The sequence below is a fragment of the Sander lucioperca genome, chromosome 4 (genome assembly GCF_008315115.2).
Source record: "Sander lucioperca isolate FBNREF2018 chromosome 4, SLUC_FBN_1.2, whole genome shotgun sequence".
Classification (NCBI taxonomy): Eukaryota; Metazoa; Chordata; class Actinopteri; order Perciformes; family Percidae; genus Sander; species Sander lucioperca.
In genome coordinates this window covers 28,559,294-28,575,381 of record NC_050176.1, presented here as the reverse complement: position 1 = coordinate 28,575,381, position 16,088 = coordinate 28,559,294, and the positions used below count along the sequence as shown (strand labels likewise).

Here is a 16,088-nt window from a genome sequence, read left to right as displayed (position 1 = left end):
AGTTTCCCAAAGATGTTCATTCCTCTATCAGTAGTTATTTGATGCTATAAAAACGGTCGGAAACCTCCTGATTACCAGCTGGAGTAGAACTCAGAATGAACATTGCTCTACATTGCATCCATCCCATAATAGGCTGCTGTAATAGTAGTATCGGCTCCTCGAGTCAAAAGCCTTTATTTTGAAGGCTTTTTCACTGAACTTCCGGTGCTGCTGTGTTCCCCCTCCCCCAGCTTGCCTCAGCTCGCTCGGTCCGTCAGTCGGCATGACAACGCGCTCCGGAGGCTGCACGGGGAACGGCTGAGGGCGCGCGGACCGCGATGGCAGCTGAAGATGCGCAATAACGGAACCAGCGGCTCCGGTCCCGGCACCGGGAGCGGCCCGGCGGTCCCGGCGGTCCCGGCGGTCCCGGCCATGGAGAGAGCGCGGCCGGCCACCGTCACCGTGTCCGCGGTGATCCTCGCACTCAGCGTGCTGGCGCTGCTGCTGCTCGTCACCGCCATCTCCTCCGACCACTGGTACGAGACGGACACGCGCAGACACAAGGACAACTGCGACCGCCACGGGTCCGATTCCAACGACCAGAAGAACCGCGAGATGCCCATCTACCACCTGCCGCTCGTGGACACCGGCAGCGGCGGCGCGCGGCCGCGGGACGTGGCGCACATGAAGCCTGTGCACGTGGGCAGCCGCGAGGAGGAGCTGCTGGAGAACTGGCGGGCCATCCTGGGGATGGGCATCCTGGAGACGGAGTGCGGCAGGCCGCTGTTCTCCGCGCACTCCGGCCTCTGGAGGAAGTGCTACTTCCGGGGTCTGGACCCGGACATCGACAAGCTCATCGACCGCGGTCAGAATCCCAAATATATATATATACACATACATATATACATATATACATATATTCTACATATATACATATATAGTCTGTTTATACTGTGTGTTTGTAGTCACTGTGACCAGGGGGAGACACTCATAGGCCTATATTCTGGGGTTTTAGGCATGTTATGTTTATAAATATATATAAATATATATTTATAGTCATAATTTGTTCATAATAACATCTACTACTGCACATATACACACATATATACTGTGTATTTATAGTCATATAGCCTAATACAATATGTTTTGTATGACATAGGAGAATTTAATTGTTAGATATTATTAATATGTACAGATATTTAAAGTGCTATAACAAACTTATTGCTAAACACAGCAGTTTTTAGGGATGTGTGTGTGTGTGTGTGTGTGTGTGTGTGTGTGTGTGTGTCTCTGTGTGTGTGTCTGTCTGTGTGTGTGTGTGTCTGTGTGTGTGTGTGTGTGTGTGTCTGTCTGTCTCTGTCTGTGTGTGTGTGTGTGTGTGTGTGTGTCTGTCTCTGTCTGTGTGTGTGTGTGTGTGTGTGTGTGTGTGTGTGTGTGTGTGTGTGTGTGTCTGTGTCTGTGTGTCTCTGTGTGTGTGTGTGTGTGTGTGTGTGTGTGTGTGTGTGTGTCTGTCTGTCTGTCTCTGTCTGTGTGTGTGTGTGTGTGTGTGTGTGTGTGTGTGTGTGTGTGTCTGTGTGTGTGTGTGTGTGTGTGTGTGTCTGTGTCTGTGTGTCTCTCTGTGTGTGTGTGTGTGTGTGTGTGTGTGTGTGTGTGTGTGTGTGTGTGTGTGTCTGTCTGTCTGTCTGTGTGTGTGTGTGTATGAATAGTTTCTAGTGTCTTCTCTCCTCTGGGACAGGACACTCAAGATCTTTGAGTTGTGGACAGAACAAGACATGTGAGGAAATAATCCACACATTAATCAACCATGAGAATAAACGGTAGTTTCATTCCTTTCATGTATTAATAAATGATATGTCAGCAGTAAAATGGCAGTACTACTATTAATGTATTAATGAAGGTACTACCAGCTGGCGGAGGAAGTAGAGGCAGTGGTGCAGTGATTGTTTTCCAGGAGAGATCCTCACGGATGTGCCCCCCCGAACACAGCTGATGGTCAGTGGGCGTTTCGGGCTGCGGCCTCTCTGGAAATCAATAACCACCTCCTTGGTCTTGTCAGCGTTCAGGTAGAGGTTGTTACCAGTTGGCTGACCTTCCTGTAGGAGCTCTCATGATTGGTGGAGATGAGACCGCCCATGCTTGTGGTTGGTTCTGATGGAGCGCAGTCGTGGGTCAGCAGCGTGAAGAGCAGGGGGTTTGGGGGGCCCCGTGCCCAGAACAGTGGTACTTTGTTAATCATTGTTGTAGAGAGCTCAAGCATAACAGTGGATCTCTTACCTCTGTATGCTAACTGGTCCAGGGTGGATTTTATCTGAGCCAGGACTAGGCTTTCAAAGCACTTCGTGATAATGGGGGTCAGTGCAACGGGGCGATAGTTATTGAAAGTGGATGGAGAGGGCAGCCTGACTCAGAGGAGCGTATAAAATGTCTGTGAAGACATCTTTGAGCTCCCCTGCACAGCCCTTCAGCACACGCCCGGGAACGTTGTCCGGACCGGCAGGCTTGCAGGTGTTGATCTTGGAGAGGGTTCTAAGGTTCCCTCAACCTGCTCTGTTATTAAAGTATCAATGTTTACCTTAAAGCAGTTACATTAACGTACCTTTTATCTGACATGAACACAATGACGTTTATCTCTACAGACTCTACAGTCAGAGAGGTTTGAGACATTTGGCAGAAAGCCTGGTCTTGCGGGGGTCTCCTGAGGTGTTGCTTTCACAGGTCTATGGAGAGGGTTTGTAGTCCGGGATGGTCTGGTTATGCCACAGGTTGGTCCTCGCTGTTCTCAGTTCTTAAGCTGGCGTCCCTCAGCAGCCAGTGGATCTCTCCTGTCAGCCAGGACTTGTGGTTAGCCCGGGTGGTGGAGGCTGAATCAGCGATGCAGATGCTGTGTAGGAAGAGTCTGAATACTCAGAGTCGGTGTGATGGGAAACCTCTCCCAGTCAGTGGTGTCAAAGCTGAACTGCAGCAGAACCTGCTTCAGAACTGGTTTCTGTATGCAGGTTTTAGCAAAACCAGAATATTGTCCCAGACGTTCTGTCTGTATAACCCTAATCCTTTTTGTGTTTTGTGTTTTGTCTCTTTTTAGAAGTTGTTGTCGTTTTTACAAGGAGGAGCAGAACCTCTGACCCTCTTGGTCTGTCCAAACTGGTTTCAGACAGTTTCGGACAGTTTCAAACAGTTTCAAACCGTTTCGGACAGTTTCAGACCGCTTCAGACAGTTTTGGACACTTTCAGACACTTTCAGACAGTTTTGTAAAGTTTCAGACAGTTTCTGACAATTTCGGACAGCTTCAGACAGTTTCGGACTGTTTCAGACAGTTTTGGACAATTTCAAACAGTTTTGGACAGTTTCAGGCAGTTTCAGACAGTTTTGGACAATTTTAGACAGTTTTGGACAATTTCAGTTTTGGATCATTTCTGACAGTTTTGGACAGTTTTGGACAGTTTCAGACCGTTTCAGACAGTTTTGGACAATTTCAGACAGTTTCAGACAATTTTGGACAATTTCAGTTTTGGATCATTTCTGACAATTTCAGACAGTTTCAGACAGCTTCAAACAGTTTCAGACAGCTTCAAACAGTTTCAGACAGTTTTGGACAATTTCAGACAGTTTCAGACAATTTTGGACAATTTCAGACAGCTTCAGACAGTTTCAGACAGCTTCGGATTGTTTCGGAAAGTTTCAGACAGTTTCGTACAGTTTCGGACAGTTTCGGACAGTTTCAGACAGTTTCAGACTGTTTCGGAAAGTTTCAGACAGTTTCGTACAGTTTCGTACAGTTTTGGACAGTTTCAGGCAGTTTCAGACAGTTTTGGACAGTTTTGGACAGTTTCAGGCAGTTTCAGACAGTTTCAGACAGTTTTGGACAATTTTAGACAGTTTTAGACAGTTTTGGACAGTTTCAGACCGTTTCAGACAGTTTTGGACAATTTCAGACAGTTTCAGACAATTTTGGACAATTTCAGACAGCTTCAGACAGTTTCAGACAGCTTCGGATTGTTTCGGAAAGTTTCAGACAGTTTCGTACAGTTTCGGACAGTTTCGGACAGTTTCAGACAGTTTCAGACAGTTTCAGACAGTTTTGGACAATTTCAGACAGTTTCAGACAATTTTGGACAATTTCAGACAGCTTCAGACAGTTTCAGACAGCTTCGGATTGTTTCGGAAAGTTTCAGACAGTTTCGTACAGTTTCGGACAGTTTCAGACAGTTTCAGACAGCTTCAGACTGTTTCGGAAAGTTTCAGACAATTTCGTACAGTTTCGTACAGTTTTGGACAGTTTCAGACAGTTTCAGACCTTTTCGGACAGTTTCTGACAGTTTCAGACAGTTTCAGACAGTTTCGGACAATTTCGGACAGTTTCGGACAATTTCAGACAGTTTCAGACAGTTTCAGACAGTTTCAGACAGCAGCTCTGACCCTGCTTCCTCTCTACAGCTTAAAAGCTGGGTGTAATCATGATGTCAGCAGTTTTCTCTCTGCAGATTAAAAGCTAGGTGTAATCATGATGTCAGCAGTTTTCTCTCTGCAGCGTCTGGCAGCGAGCCGAGCTGAAACCTGGAGGTCAGAGAGGAGAGAGAGTAATCAGATTACTGCACTCCTAATCACATTACAACATGTTTCATATCATTACGCTGCATCAGACTGAAGATTACATCATCATCGATTTGTGCAGAAACCCAAACACACACAGACAGGTTATTATTATATATATTATTACTCAGACACACACAGACAGGTTATTATTATATATATTATTACTCAGACACAGTCTGTTATTATATATATTATTACTCAGACACACACAGTCTGTTATTATTATATATATTATTATTCAGAAACACACAAGTCTGTTATTATTATATATATTATTACTCAGACACAGTCTGTTATTATTATATATATTATTACTCAGACACACACAGTCTGTTATTATTATATATATTATTACTCAGACACACACAGTCTGTTATTATTATATATATTATTACTCAGACACACAGTCTGTTATTATTATATATATTATTACTCAGACACAGTCTGTTATTACTATATATATATTATTACTCAGACACACACAGTCTATTATTATATATATTATTACTCAGACACACACAGTCTGTTATTATTATATATATTATTACTCAGAAACACACAGTCTGTTATTATTATATATATATTATTACTCAGACACACACAGTCTATTATTATATATATTATTACTCAGACACACACAGTCTGTTATTATTATATATATTATTACTCAGAAACACACAGTCTGTTATTATTATATATATTATTACTCAGACACAGTCTGTTATTATTATATATATTATTACTCAGACACACACAGTCTGTTATTATTATATATATTATTACTCAGACACACACAGTCTGTTATTATATATATTATTACTCAGTGAGAGATGGTTCTCTCACTTTCTCTGGAGACAGATGGTGGAGACTTCATCATGACGAGTCAGATTTCAGATTAAATACTGCTTTATTCAATATTGCACACACACAACATTGAAGGAGATAACCATGTGTACACACAAGATGCATGTACCCAGAGTGTCTCTCAGATCATAGGATTGCTATAGATTTTATTCTTTCTGGGGCCGCCCCCCAGGAAACCCCATCTGGAAACCCTTACATGATCTCATCATAACAAATATGTTATTCCCATAGACTGTAAGACACACAGTTCCTGTATGCCTCTTCTCAGGTCACAGGTTACCTGTGCCTAAAGTTGTTATTCACTATAGAATGACAGAAAACATAACACTCTTGACAGCTGTTCAATCAGGGCCTCTTCTGTATCTGTTATTCTCCTATGCCAACATCTGGATCAGATCCAGCTTCTCACGCATAAGACTGCATAACATCATTCTAAACTTTTACCTAGATTCTTTCAATAACACATTACACAATATGAAATATGAAAATGCATTTGGTTTGATTATATCACCTATCACTCAGACACAGTCTGATATTATTATATATATTATTACTCAGACACACAGTCTGTTATTATTATATATATTATTACTCAGACACACACAGTCCGATATTATTATATATATTATTACTCAGACACACAGTCTGTTATTATTATATATATTATTACTCAGACACAGTCTGTTATTATTATATATATTATTACTCAGACAGAGACACAGGTAACCCCTAACCCCAGGAACATGGTTAACTTAACGAGGAAAAAATACAAAGTGTGGTCATTAAATACACACGTACTATCCGTCATATGTCGTTCAATCTAGCTAAACTATAAAGAAAATCTATTTGTTTACGGACATCAAGCTAGGCTAGCCAGGCTATATGCTAGCGCCATATGCTATGTGCTTAATTGATGTTACTCACCCTCGTAGTTATGGACCTAACTTGATGTGTCCCACTTCAAAGCTTTCTCCCGTTTCATGATGGGTGCAGGTGAAAGAGTGTCGACCATTCTGTGCACATTGTTGACATATACTAATAATAAAGAAGTGGACGGAGGGGATAAGCAACTGACGTTCTAACGTAAAGCGAATGCAAAGTATTTTCTGCAGGCCAGGCGTATGTGGCATTAAGTGGTGTCAGACGTTTGCCAGCATTGGTGATTCAGGATTTTGAAGAGAAAGCCAATATACACAATTCAGAGTATGGTTGATAATATTACAGGGCACACATTCAATACACATACTTTCACTGTGTTTTTGATTAATGTGCAGAGTTTGGCATGACATGTAGCAGATTTGGCATTTGCAGCTTAACTTTATTGCTGGAACAGAAACATGGCTTCCTGCTGCTTCCTCATTGGAAACTGTAGTCTGTCATATAGTAGCAATAACCCGAGACGTTTCTCAATCTGTGTTCTTCTACTGACTGGTGTTCTTGTGTCCCTGTGAAACGTTATCTCATGTTGCCAAAATACTGTCCCAATACACAAGGTCACATTTCACCAAGAACAGTTAAGATTCCCGGAAATGTTCTTGACACGCCCGTTTTACCCAGGATGCATTGGTTGGTAACTTGTATGAACTTCGCATCACCCGTATCCCAGCATTCATGTCGGCATTCAGTGAGGGTCGGGTTTCCGGTACATAGACAGTCCAAAAACGGGACAATTTTAACAATTTTCACCATCTTATTCATCACCAAATTAACTTCTGACCACATTTTAGGCGAGAAATCAACGGTTTAGATTTCGAATATAGGCAGTTTTGCGAAAATCTTTCCCGAATTGACAATTTGCTCCAACGTTTTCGGAGTTTTCGGAGCTCCGTGAAGTGAGGCGGCCGCCAGCTTGCGCCTGCCCCGGCCGCTAGCTCGTCGCTCGGATAGTCACGCTCAGAGACCCCGCTGGAAGCCGGAGGTCTTTTAGACCGGTCCCGTAAATAAGAGGCTTATATTTCGCCATTGACGGATCGTTTGTTTAAATATCACAACACATGTCCATCATAAGATTAATGGGAACCTGTGGTTAACTGTCTTTATGGAGTTAAACTCCACACACACACACACACACACACACACACACACACACACAGCGCAGCAGGCAGAGGCGGGGGAGAGAGATATACCCGTTTCTTTTCGGGAGACTTGTTTAAATTATGCCATAGGCTATACATTTGCGTATACATAGAGTTAGTATTTAGTATTTTTTTGGTGTATTTGTTTTCTGATTTATTAGAAGTAGAGTTTCAGTCTGTATGATAAATCAACAGTGGTACATAAAGTGGTAACATGCTGACATGTTATGTAGACTAAAGGGGAGACACCAACCTTTATAATTTGAATTGCTAATTTCCATCTCCCTGGGCATATACAGGGCACTACAATAATACAGAAATGATCACGATCATAATCATGAACTCATAGGACACACCAGTGCATGCCTACTTATTTTTTAATTTAAACTGACTTAAACTTATACACTAATAATAGTAGGGATCACGTTCCACTCTTTTGAATAAGTAAGGAGTGTTTGAGCTAAACCATAAACAATAAAATTAAAGCTCAATAAGTTTTATTTTACAATATTATTGCAATAGTTGTAACATTGTGACGTTTTCTTGTCCGGAGATTGTTTTAATATAAAGTGGTTATATTGTTGTGGTTTTTATTTCTAGCTGTTATTTTGGAGCCCTGCTGGTAGCCTCTGTGCTGGGGGTGTTGAGCAATAACAGGAAGTACGCATCGTCTCAAACTCTCAACAGTGTTTTCTGTGCTTGTGAACTTGCAAGTTCATTCTTCCAGGTACAACTAGCAAGAACGTTCTCCCCAAGAACACAAGTCCGTTCTTTGCATTCTTGGTATTGGGAAACGCCCCCAGTGTTCCCTAACCCTAACCCCCCTAAGCCTAGTAGTAGCAGTATGATGACATCACAGGTGCAGTATGATGACATCACATGTATCTGTGTCTCTGCAGGTATCGCTGATCGCTGCACAGCTGTGAAGTATCACTTCTCTCAGCCAATCAGACTGAGGAACATCCCTCTGAACCTGACGCGGACCATCCAGCAGGACGAGTGGCATCTGCTGCGTAATATTATATATTATATATTATATACATTTATATAACATTATAAACACTAGAAACATCCAGCAGGACAAGTGGTGTCTGCTGCGTAATATATTATATTATATATTATATACATTTATATAACATTATAAACACTAGAAACATCCAGCAGGACAAGTAGTGTCTGCTACTGATATTATATATCATATATTATATACATATATACATTTATACATTTATATAACATAAACACTAGGACCATCCAGCAGGACGAGTGGTGTCTGCTGCTGATATTATATATTATATACATTTATACATTTATATAACATTATAAACACTAGGACCATCCAGCAGGATGAGTGGTGTCTGCTGCTGATAATATATATCATATATTATATATTATATATTATATGATATATTATATATATCATATATAATATATCATATATTATATATTATATATTGGACGTGTTACCATGCTTTTCATTTCTCCTCTTTACTGTGTACTTGAGCATGTGTCTGGCTGAGAACGTGAGGACCATTATTAAATATTATTTAAAGGTTTTTAAAGGTTTCCTGGTGTAAAGCTCAGTCTGTAGTTATGAACCGTTATGAGCAGAATTATAATAGATGATTATTGACAGACTGCCCTGTTAAGAGTCCTCCACACGCCATCACAGAGTTATGTAACAGCGTGGAGGGACAGCAGGAGGTGGTTACCACGGCAACACTCACTCATTTGTGTGTGTGTGTGTGTGTGTGTGTGTGTGTCTGTGTGTGTGTGTGTGTGTGTGTGTGTGTGTCTCTCTGTGTGTGTGTGTGTGTGTGTGTGTGTATGTGTGTGTGTGTCTCTGTGTGCGTGTGTGTGTGTGTGTGTGTGTGTGTGTGTGTGTGTGTGTTTCTGTGTGTGTGTGTGTGTGTGTGTGTGTCTGTGTGTGTCTGTGTGTGTGTGTGTGTGTGTGTGTGTGTGTGTGTGTGTCTCTGTGTGTGTGTGTGTGTGTGTGTGTGTGTGTGTGTGTGTGTGTGTCTGTGTGTGTGTGTGTGTGTGTGTGTGTGTCTCTGTGTGCGTGTGTGTGTGTGTGTGTGTGTGTGTGTGTGTGTGTGTGTGTGTGTGTGTGTGTCTGTGTGTGTGTGTGTGTCTGTGTGTGTGTGTGTGTGTGTGTGTGTGTGTCTGTGTGCGTGTGTGCGTGTGTGTGTGTTTCTGTGTGTGTGTGTGTGTGTGTGTGTGTGTGTGTGTGTCTCTGTGTGTGTGTGTGTGTGTGTGTGTGTGTGTGTGTGTCTGTGTGTGTGTGTGTGTGTGTGTGTGTGTGTGTGTGTGTGTGTGTGTGTGTGTGTGTGTGTAGACCTACGTCGTATCACAGCAGGGTTCCTGGGCATGGCGGCGGCCGTGCTGCTGTGCGGCAGCATCGTGGCGTCTGTCGGCTTCTTCTGGGAGGAGAATCTGACGCAGCACGTCTCCGGACTGCTCTCCCTAATGGCAGGTAACAGGAAGCAGCCGGCAGCCAATCAGAGGCCAGCTCAGGCTGACAGACAGTGCTGACTGAAGACAGGTGTTATCAGGTGAAGATATGGTGACAGAACACCTGGAGTTCTGGCAGTTTGATTCTGCTGCCCTCTGCTGGTACACCAGATTATTACAACACACAACCTCAACATGCTGCCCTCTGCTGGTACACCAGGGGTCCGTTTCAGGAAGGAGGTTTACCAAACTCTGAGTCTAACCCTGATGTCTGAGTTGATTTACCTGAGATGTGAAACTCTGAGTTTTCAGTTCCAGAACAGCTGATTTGAGTTGGTTCAATCAACTCGGAGTAGGTTGACTCAGGGTTACGCGCGTGCACCACCACTATAAAAAGGCAGCATGAATGGAGCCATGATTCTACGATTCACCATGGTAACAACCACAAACAAAACGGTTCGGGCAGAACTATCTGGTGATATCTGTTAACATAACCCTTATCAGTTTACTGATTTTGAGCATGATATTGTGTTGTTGTAATAATCTGGTGTACCAGCAGAGGGCAGCATGTTGAGGTTGTGTGTTGTAATAATCACCTCGCAGGAGGTTATGTTCATGTACAGATTTACAGAGAGAAAAAAAAAAAAAATATATATATATATATATATATATATATATATATATATATTTTTTTTTTTTTTTTTTTTTAACAATACTTTTCTCTTTTTAAACAAATGAACTTCAAAGATCACCAATTATACATCTCACTTTCCACTTTTCCACTTTCAACACTCAAAAAGAGAACATCACATGTTCAGTCCATTGATTCACAGATCAAGTCTGACCGGTCTTTAGACTTGACGCTCAGATCTCCTCCAGACCGGTGACCCTGAGTGACCACATGCACACGTCCATCTGATTTCAGGTCTGGCACTGTTTCTGCATGTAGCACAGAAGCAGTTCCATCTTCATCTTCACTTTCTGTTTCTCTGAAAGTCTCTTTGGTTCTGAGAAGGTTGTGACGGTTCCTTCTGAGCACGTGACCCTCCTCAGTCCTTACTTCATATGATCTCAGTCCGACCTCCTGGAGAACAAGAGCTTTTTGGATCCACGCATCCTGGTCTTGGATACGCACCACATTATCTTTGACAAGTGGTCTGAGGGTTTTGGTTGACTTTTCATAACACTGTTTTTGTTTCCATTTCATATTCTCCAGTTTTGTCTGTCTCTGCATTCTCCTTGATGTCTGTATAGCAAGGTAGGGTTGTGCGTAACTTGCAATTCATCAATAGTTCTGCTGGGGAGAAACCACATTCAAGACGGGGCCGTTCTGTAGCTTAGTAGAGCTAAATAAGGATCCGACTTGCTGTCTGTGGCCTTTTTGAGAAGCTGTTTGATGATATGCACTCCCTTTTCAGCTTTGCCATTTGCCTGTGCATGCTGTGCACTTGAAGTGACATGGTGAAATCCATATTGTCTTGCATTCCTTGCTGTTATAGCAAAGACCATTGTCACTCACTACAGTCTTTGGTATCCCATGCCGGGCAAAAATGGACTTGACATGAGTAATGACACAGTTGGAAGTTGCACTTGTGAGCAGAGCAATTTCAGCCACTGTGAATGTTTTCCGTCACTGTTTGTAGCTCCTTGTCTTTGACTGTTTCTTCACTAATCTCTTTTGCTTTAACGTGAGACACAGGTAGCGACTCAACGATCATGTTGACATGATTCTCAATCTCTTTCAGTGGAGCATGCAGTACTCATCTCTGGTGCTCGTGATAGCGCATCTGCCAGCACTAAGTGCTTGCCTGGTGTGTATATTAGCTCAAAATCATACCTTTTCAGTTTCATGATGAGCCGCTGAATCCTCGGTGACATTGAGACTTTTCTTGATGATTGACACGAGAGGACGATGATCTGTCTCAACTGTGAATGTGGGAAGCCCATAGACATAGCAATGAAAGAGCTGTAGTCCATAAACTAATCCAAGACATTCCTTCTCAATTTGAGTGTATCTTGTTTCAGTCTTAATCATGGACCTAGAAATGTAAGCAACTGGCTTCCAGCTATCTCCTTCTGCCTGTAACAAGACAGCTCCAAGTCCATCCTTTGACGCATCTGTTGAAATCTTCAGTCTCTTGTTGGGCATAATACGCCAGCACGGGTGCATTGGTCAGTGTGATCTTTAGAGCATTCCATTCTCGCTCATTTCTCGATGTCCACTTGAACTCATTGGAGTCATGGAGAGGTTCTCTCAGTGCTGATGTTTTCACTGACAGGTTGGGTATGAACTTTCAATAAAGTTGATCATTCCCATTATTCTGAGCACACCTTTCTTGTCTGAAAAAGCCTAAAATGTTTTTTATTTTCCTTTCATCTGGCTCTATCCCTTGTGAAGAATACTTGTCTCCAAGGAATGTTATTTCGTGTACACCAAATTGGCATTTGGCACGGTTTAACTTTAGTCCATTTTCACACACCCTTTGGAGCACTTTTGTCTTTCATTGCGCTCTAGTAGAGTGGAGCCCCACATTACCACATCATCTACATAACTACGGACCCCTTCTAGGCCCTCTAGCATATTGTTCATTGCTCGATGATATATTTCAGATGCTGAGATTATGCCAAATGGCATTCTCAGGAATCTATACCTCCCAAAAGGCATATTGAATGTACAGTATCTTGAGCTCTCATCATCCAACTTGATTTGCCAGAATCCCTGTGCCGCATCTTGCTTTGAGAAGTTCTTGGCTCCCGCCATCTCACTTGCGATTTCCTCCCGTTTTGGTATCTGGTAGTGCTCACGTTTTATGTTTCGATTTAAATCTCCTGGGTCCATGCACATTCTCAGTTCTTTGCTTGCATTCTTGTTGTCGACACACCATTGAGTTTACCCACTCTGTCGGTTCTTCCACTTTTGTGATGACGTCTAACTGACACATCCTTTCCAGTTCCTTTTTGAGGCACTCCCAAAGTGGAGCTGGAACTTTCCTTGGTGCATGGATTACTGGAGTTGCATCCTCTCTGAGTTTGATTTTGTATGTGCATGGAAGGCATCCTAGTCCTTTAAAAACGTCTTGGTAACGATGCACAATGGACTCACCTCTGCCTGTGTGTACACTTACTGCTTCTGAGCAGTTTATGTGGTAGATTCTCCTCACCAGGTTCAATTTCTTTGAGGAGACACCACCGAGCAGTGACCCCCGGCCCTCAGGTACATCAGAGAACAGTACATTGTAGCTTTTGTCCATCACAGTCACTTTCAGTCTGCACTGACCGTTGTAGTCTTTCAGTGGCACTGTTTTCTTGATTATTCTAGGCTTTTCTTTCATGGCCTTAATTTCAGTCATGCCGATCAAGTTTGCTTCTGCACCTGTGTCAATCCTTAGCGCTACTAAAGCTCCATTGATTGGTAATGATACAATCCATGTATCTTCATTTTCTAAGTATTTAGCATTTCCCTCTATGGCATCATTTTTTACATTGTCACCAGACACCATGCTGACAAAGAAAGTCTCACTTAGGTCAGTAGCTTCAACTAGCCTCACTGACTTGGGCTTGTCCTTTGATAAACACTGTCTTGCAAAATGATTTTTTCCCTTGCAAGTCGAGCATCTTTTGCCATAGGCAGGGCACTGCTGGGGCTCATGTCTGCTACCACAACGTTTGCAGGAGTACGCTGCTGCATCTTCTCTGTTTTTCTTTTGTGGTGTATACTTTTTCATCTTATTTTTGACTACAGCTACCTTAGCACTGTCATGTACTGCCGTGGCATTCACTTCATTAAACGTCTTTGCGTGCTGTTGGGCTAATTCACTCGCATGACATAGTCTCTCTGCTTCTTCCAGAGTGAGTTTAGCATCTCTCAAAAGCCTCTCCCTTTTCCTCTTATCTTGGATTCCATAGACTATTTGATCACGGATCATAGAATCTTTCAGATCTCCAAAATCACATGACTGCGCTTTAAGCTTCAAATCAATCACAAAGCAATCAAAGTTTCATCGGGCTGTTGCATCCGTGACCGGAACACATACCTTTCATACACAATGTTTTTCTGTGGGGAGCAATATGCACTGAATTTTCCCAGTATGGTGTCGTACTTGTCTTTGTCTTCACCTTCGCCAAACTCTAACGTGTTGGACACCCTTCCGTAAGTAGCAACGCAATCTTCCTGGCGTCAGGTTTACTGTCCAGTCCTATGGCAGCCATATACAACTCAAACTGTTGCTTAAAAGACCGCCAATTGCTGTCCACATTACCCACCAGTTTCAGTCCCTCCAGTGGCTTCAAAACATCCATTTTACGAGTCAAACTGAAGCTTGACAAAAACGGTTTACTCCTGGTACCATGTGTTGTTTGAGTCTTCAAGATGAGACTTGGTTTTAATCCACAATGAGCTTGTGCTCAAACTTTAATGTACGACCGAACATCATCACCAAACCTAGCTTGTAGCTACTCTTCTTCGTTCCCTTTACCACCAACCTCCACCATGGTCATATCACCAGATAGTTCCCTCTGCTGGTCACATTAGGTATTACAGTTCATTCATTGCATATCAACACAATAACTATTGATTTTTTTAAATATGAACTAAATATGACTAATAGATAGTCAGTAGCATTTACTGCTCTCATCTTGGCAGCAGAGGCTTTAGATCACATCTTGATCCTGATCATTTTGTTTCGTTAAACGTAGGAAAAATAATCAGTTATATGAAGATGCTGCTTGCTTAAAGAATCTGTGAAAAACAAGGTTGCCGTTCTCAAGTCCGTTGTCTTCAGGAAACAACAACTAGCTAGCGAGCTACACGCTGAACATATCAAGTTATGAAGATGTTTTGCTTCGTTTTGTTTGTCTTTATTATCTATATCTGCCCTGTAAAGTGACTTTGAGTTCGTGAAAAGCGCTATATAAATTCAATTTATTATTATTATTAAGATGTGGATGGAGCAACAAGGCAGACCTGCTGGTTCTTTCAGGGAATGATTGATAAGATTTAATAAGAATATGTTAGATAATTTCCTCTCTAACTGGGAGGTTTTATAAGAATATGTTAGATAATTTCCTCTCTAACTGGGAGGTTTTATAAGAATATATTAGATCATTTCCTCTCTAACTGGGAGGTTTATAAAGAATATATTAGATCATTTCCTCTCTAACTGGGAGGTTTATAAGAATATGTCAGATAATTTCCTCTCTAACTGGGAGGTTTATAAAGAATATGTTTAGACCATTTCCTCTCTAACTGGGAGGTTCCTTCCTGAGACTGTTTAGCAGAGTCACCGTCGCTGCATCTGGAGCTCAAGACAACTGTGATTGGTTTAAAGAAATGTAAACAACCCAGAGCGTTTATTCTCGTATCCCAGAATGCATCTGTGGTATAGCCAGACCTTCCTCCACAGCCCTGTGCAGAGCTTGGTATAAGAGACTTCTTCCTGCTGATTGTCTGTTTCCTGTTTCCTGCAGGGATCTTCTGCACCATCTCTCTGTGTACGTATGCGGCCAGCGTGACCTACGACCTCTCCAGGAACCCGCCCTTCATCTACGGCCTGCCAGCGGACGTGGATCATGGGTACGGCTGGTCCATCTGCTGTGCCTGGGCCAGTCTGGGCCTCACCGTGGCCGCCGGCTGCCTCGGGACCACCTTCCCCTTCCTGAGCCGGGCCGGAGCTCTGCGCTCCAAAACCGCCCGCGAGTCCTCCGTCTGAGCTGCTGGCCGCCCGGCAACCAGACCGGGAGGAAACCTCAGGCAGGCTATCGGACCGGGATGCTCCTGGGTCAGGGGACGCCGCGTTCTGGACGGTTCTGGACGGTTCTGGACAGTTCTGGAGGCTGAGCCTCGGTCTGATCCACCGCAGGAACTCAACACGTGTTTCTAAAATGTGTTCAATGAATCTGAAGCAAAGTGTTTGTAAGACAGAAGTCTCTCTGCTGCCCCCTGCTGTGTGTTTATGATATGGACTTTAATGTAACACACACACACACACACACACACACACACACACACATAGACACAGACACACACACACACACACACACACACACACACACATAGACACAGACACACACTCACATAGACACGGACACACACACACACAGACACACACACACACAAAGACACAGAC

General features: G+C 42.8%; 1 protein-coding gene across 1 annotated transcript; it reads left to right on the top strand.

Annotated features, from left to right (window-relative positions):
* The first annotated feature begins 230 nt into the window (after nucleotides 1-230).
* On the top strand, nucleotides 231-15,941 carry tmem178 (transmembrane protein 178). The gene is made up of 4 exons (XM_031298598.2): nucleotides 231-844; nucleotides 8,412-8,525; nucleotides 9,848-9,985; nucleotides 15,430-15,941. The coding sequence occupies exons 1-4, from the start codon at nucleotides 331-333 to the stop codon at nucleotides 15,669-15,671; spliced, it is 1,008 nt and encodes a 335-aa protein (XP_031154458.1). The 5' UTR covers nucleotides 231-330; the 3' UTR covers nucleotides 15,672-15,941.
* The last annotated feature ends 147 nt before the right edge of the window (nucleotides 15,942-16,088 follow it).

Coding starts and splice junctions, on each gene's coding strand:
- tmem178 (XM_031298598.2), top strand. CDS start 331: ATGCGCAATAACGGAACCAGCGGCTCCGGTCCCGGCACCGGGAGCGGC. Junction 845..8,411: donor CGACAAGCTCATCGACCGCG/GTCAGAATCCCA, acceptor GTGTCTCTGCAG/GTATCGCTGATCGCTGCACA. Junction 8,526..9,847: donor GGACGAGTGGCATCTGCTGC/GTAATATTATAT, acceptor GTGTGTGTGTAG/ACCTACGTCGTATCACAGCA.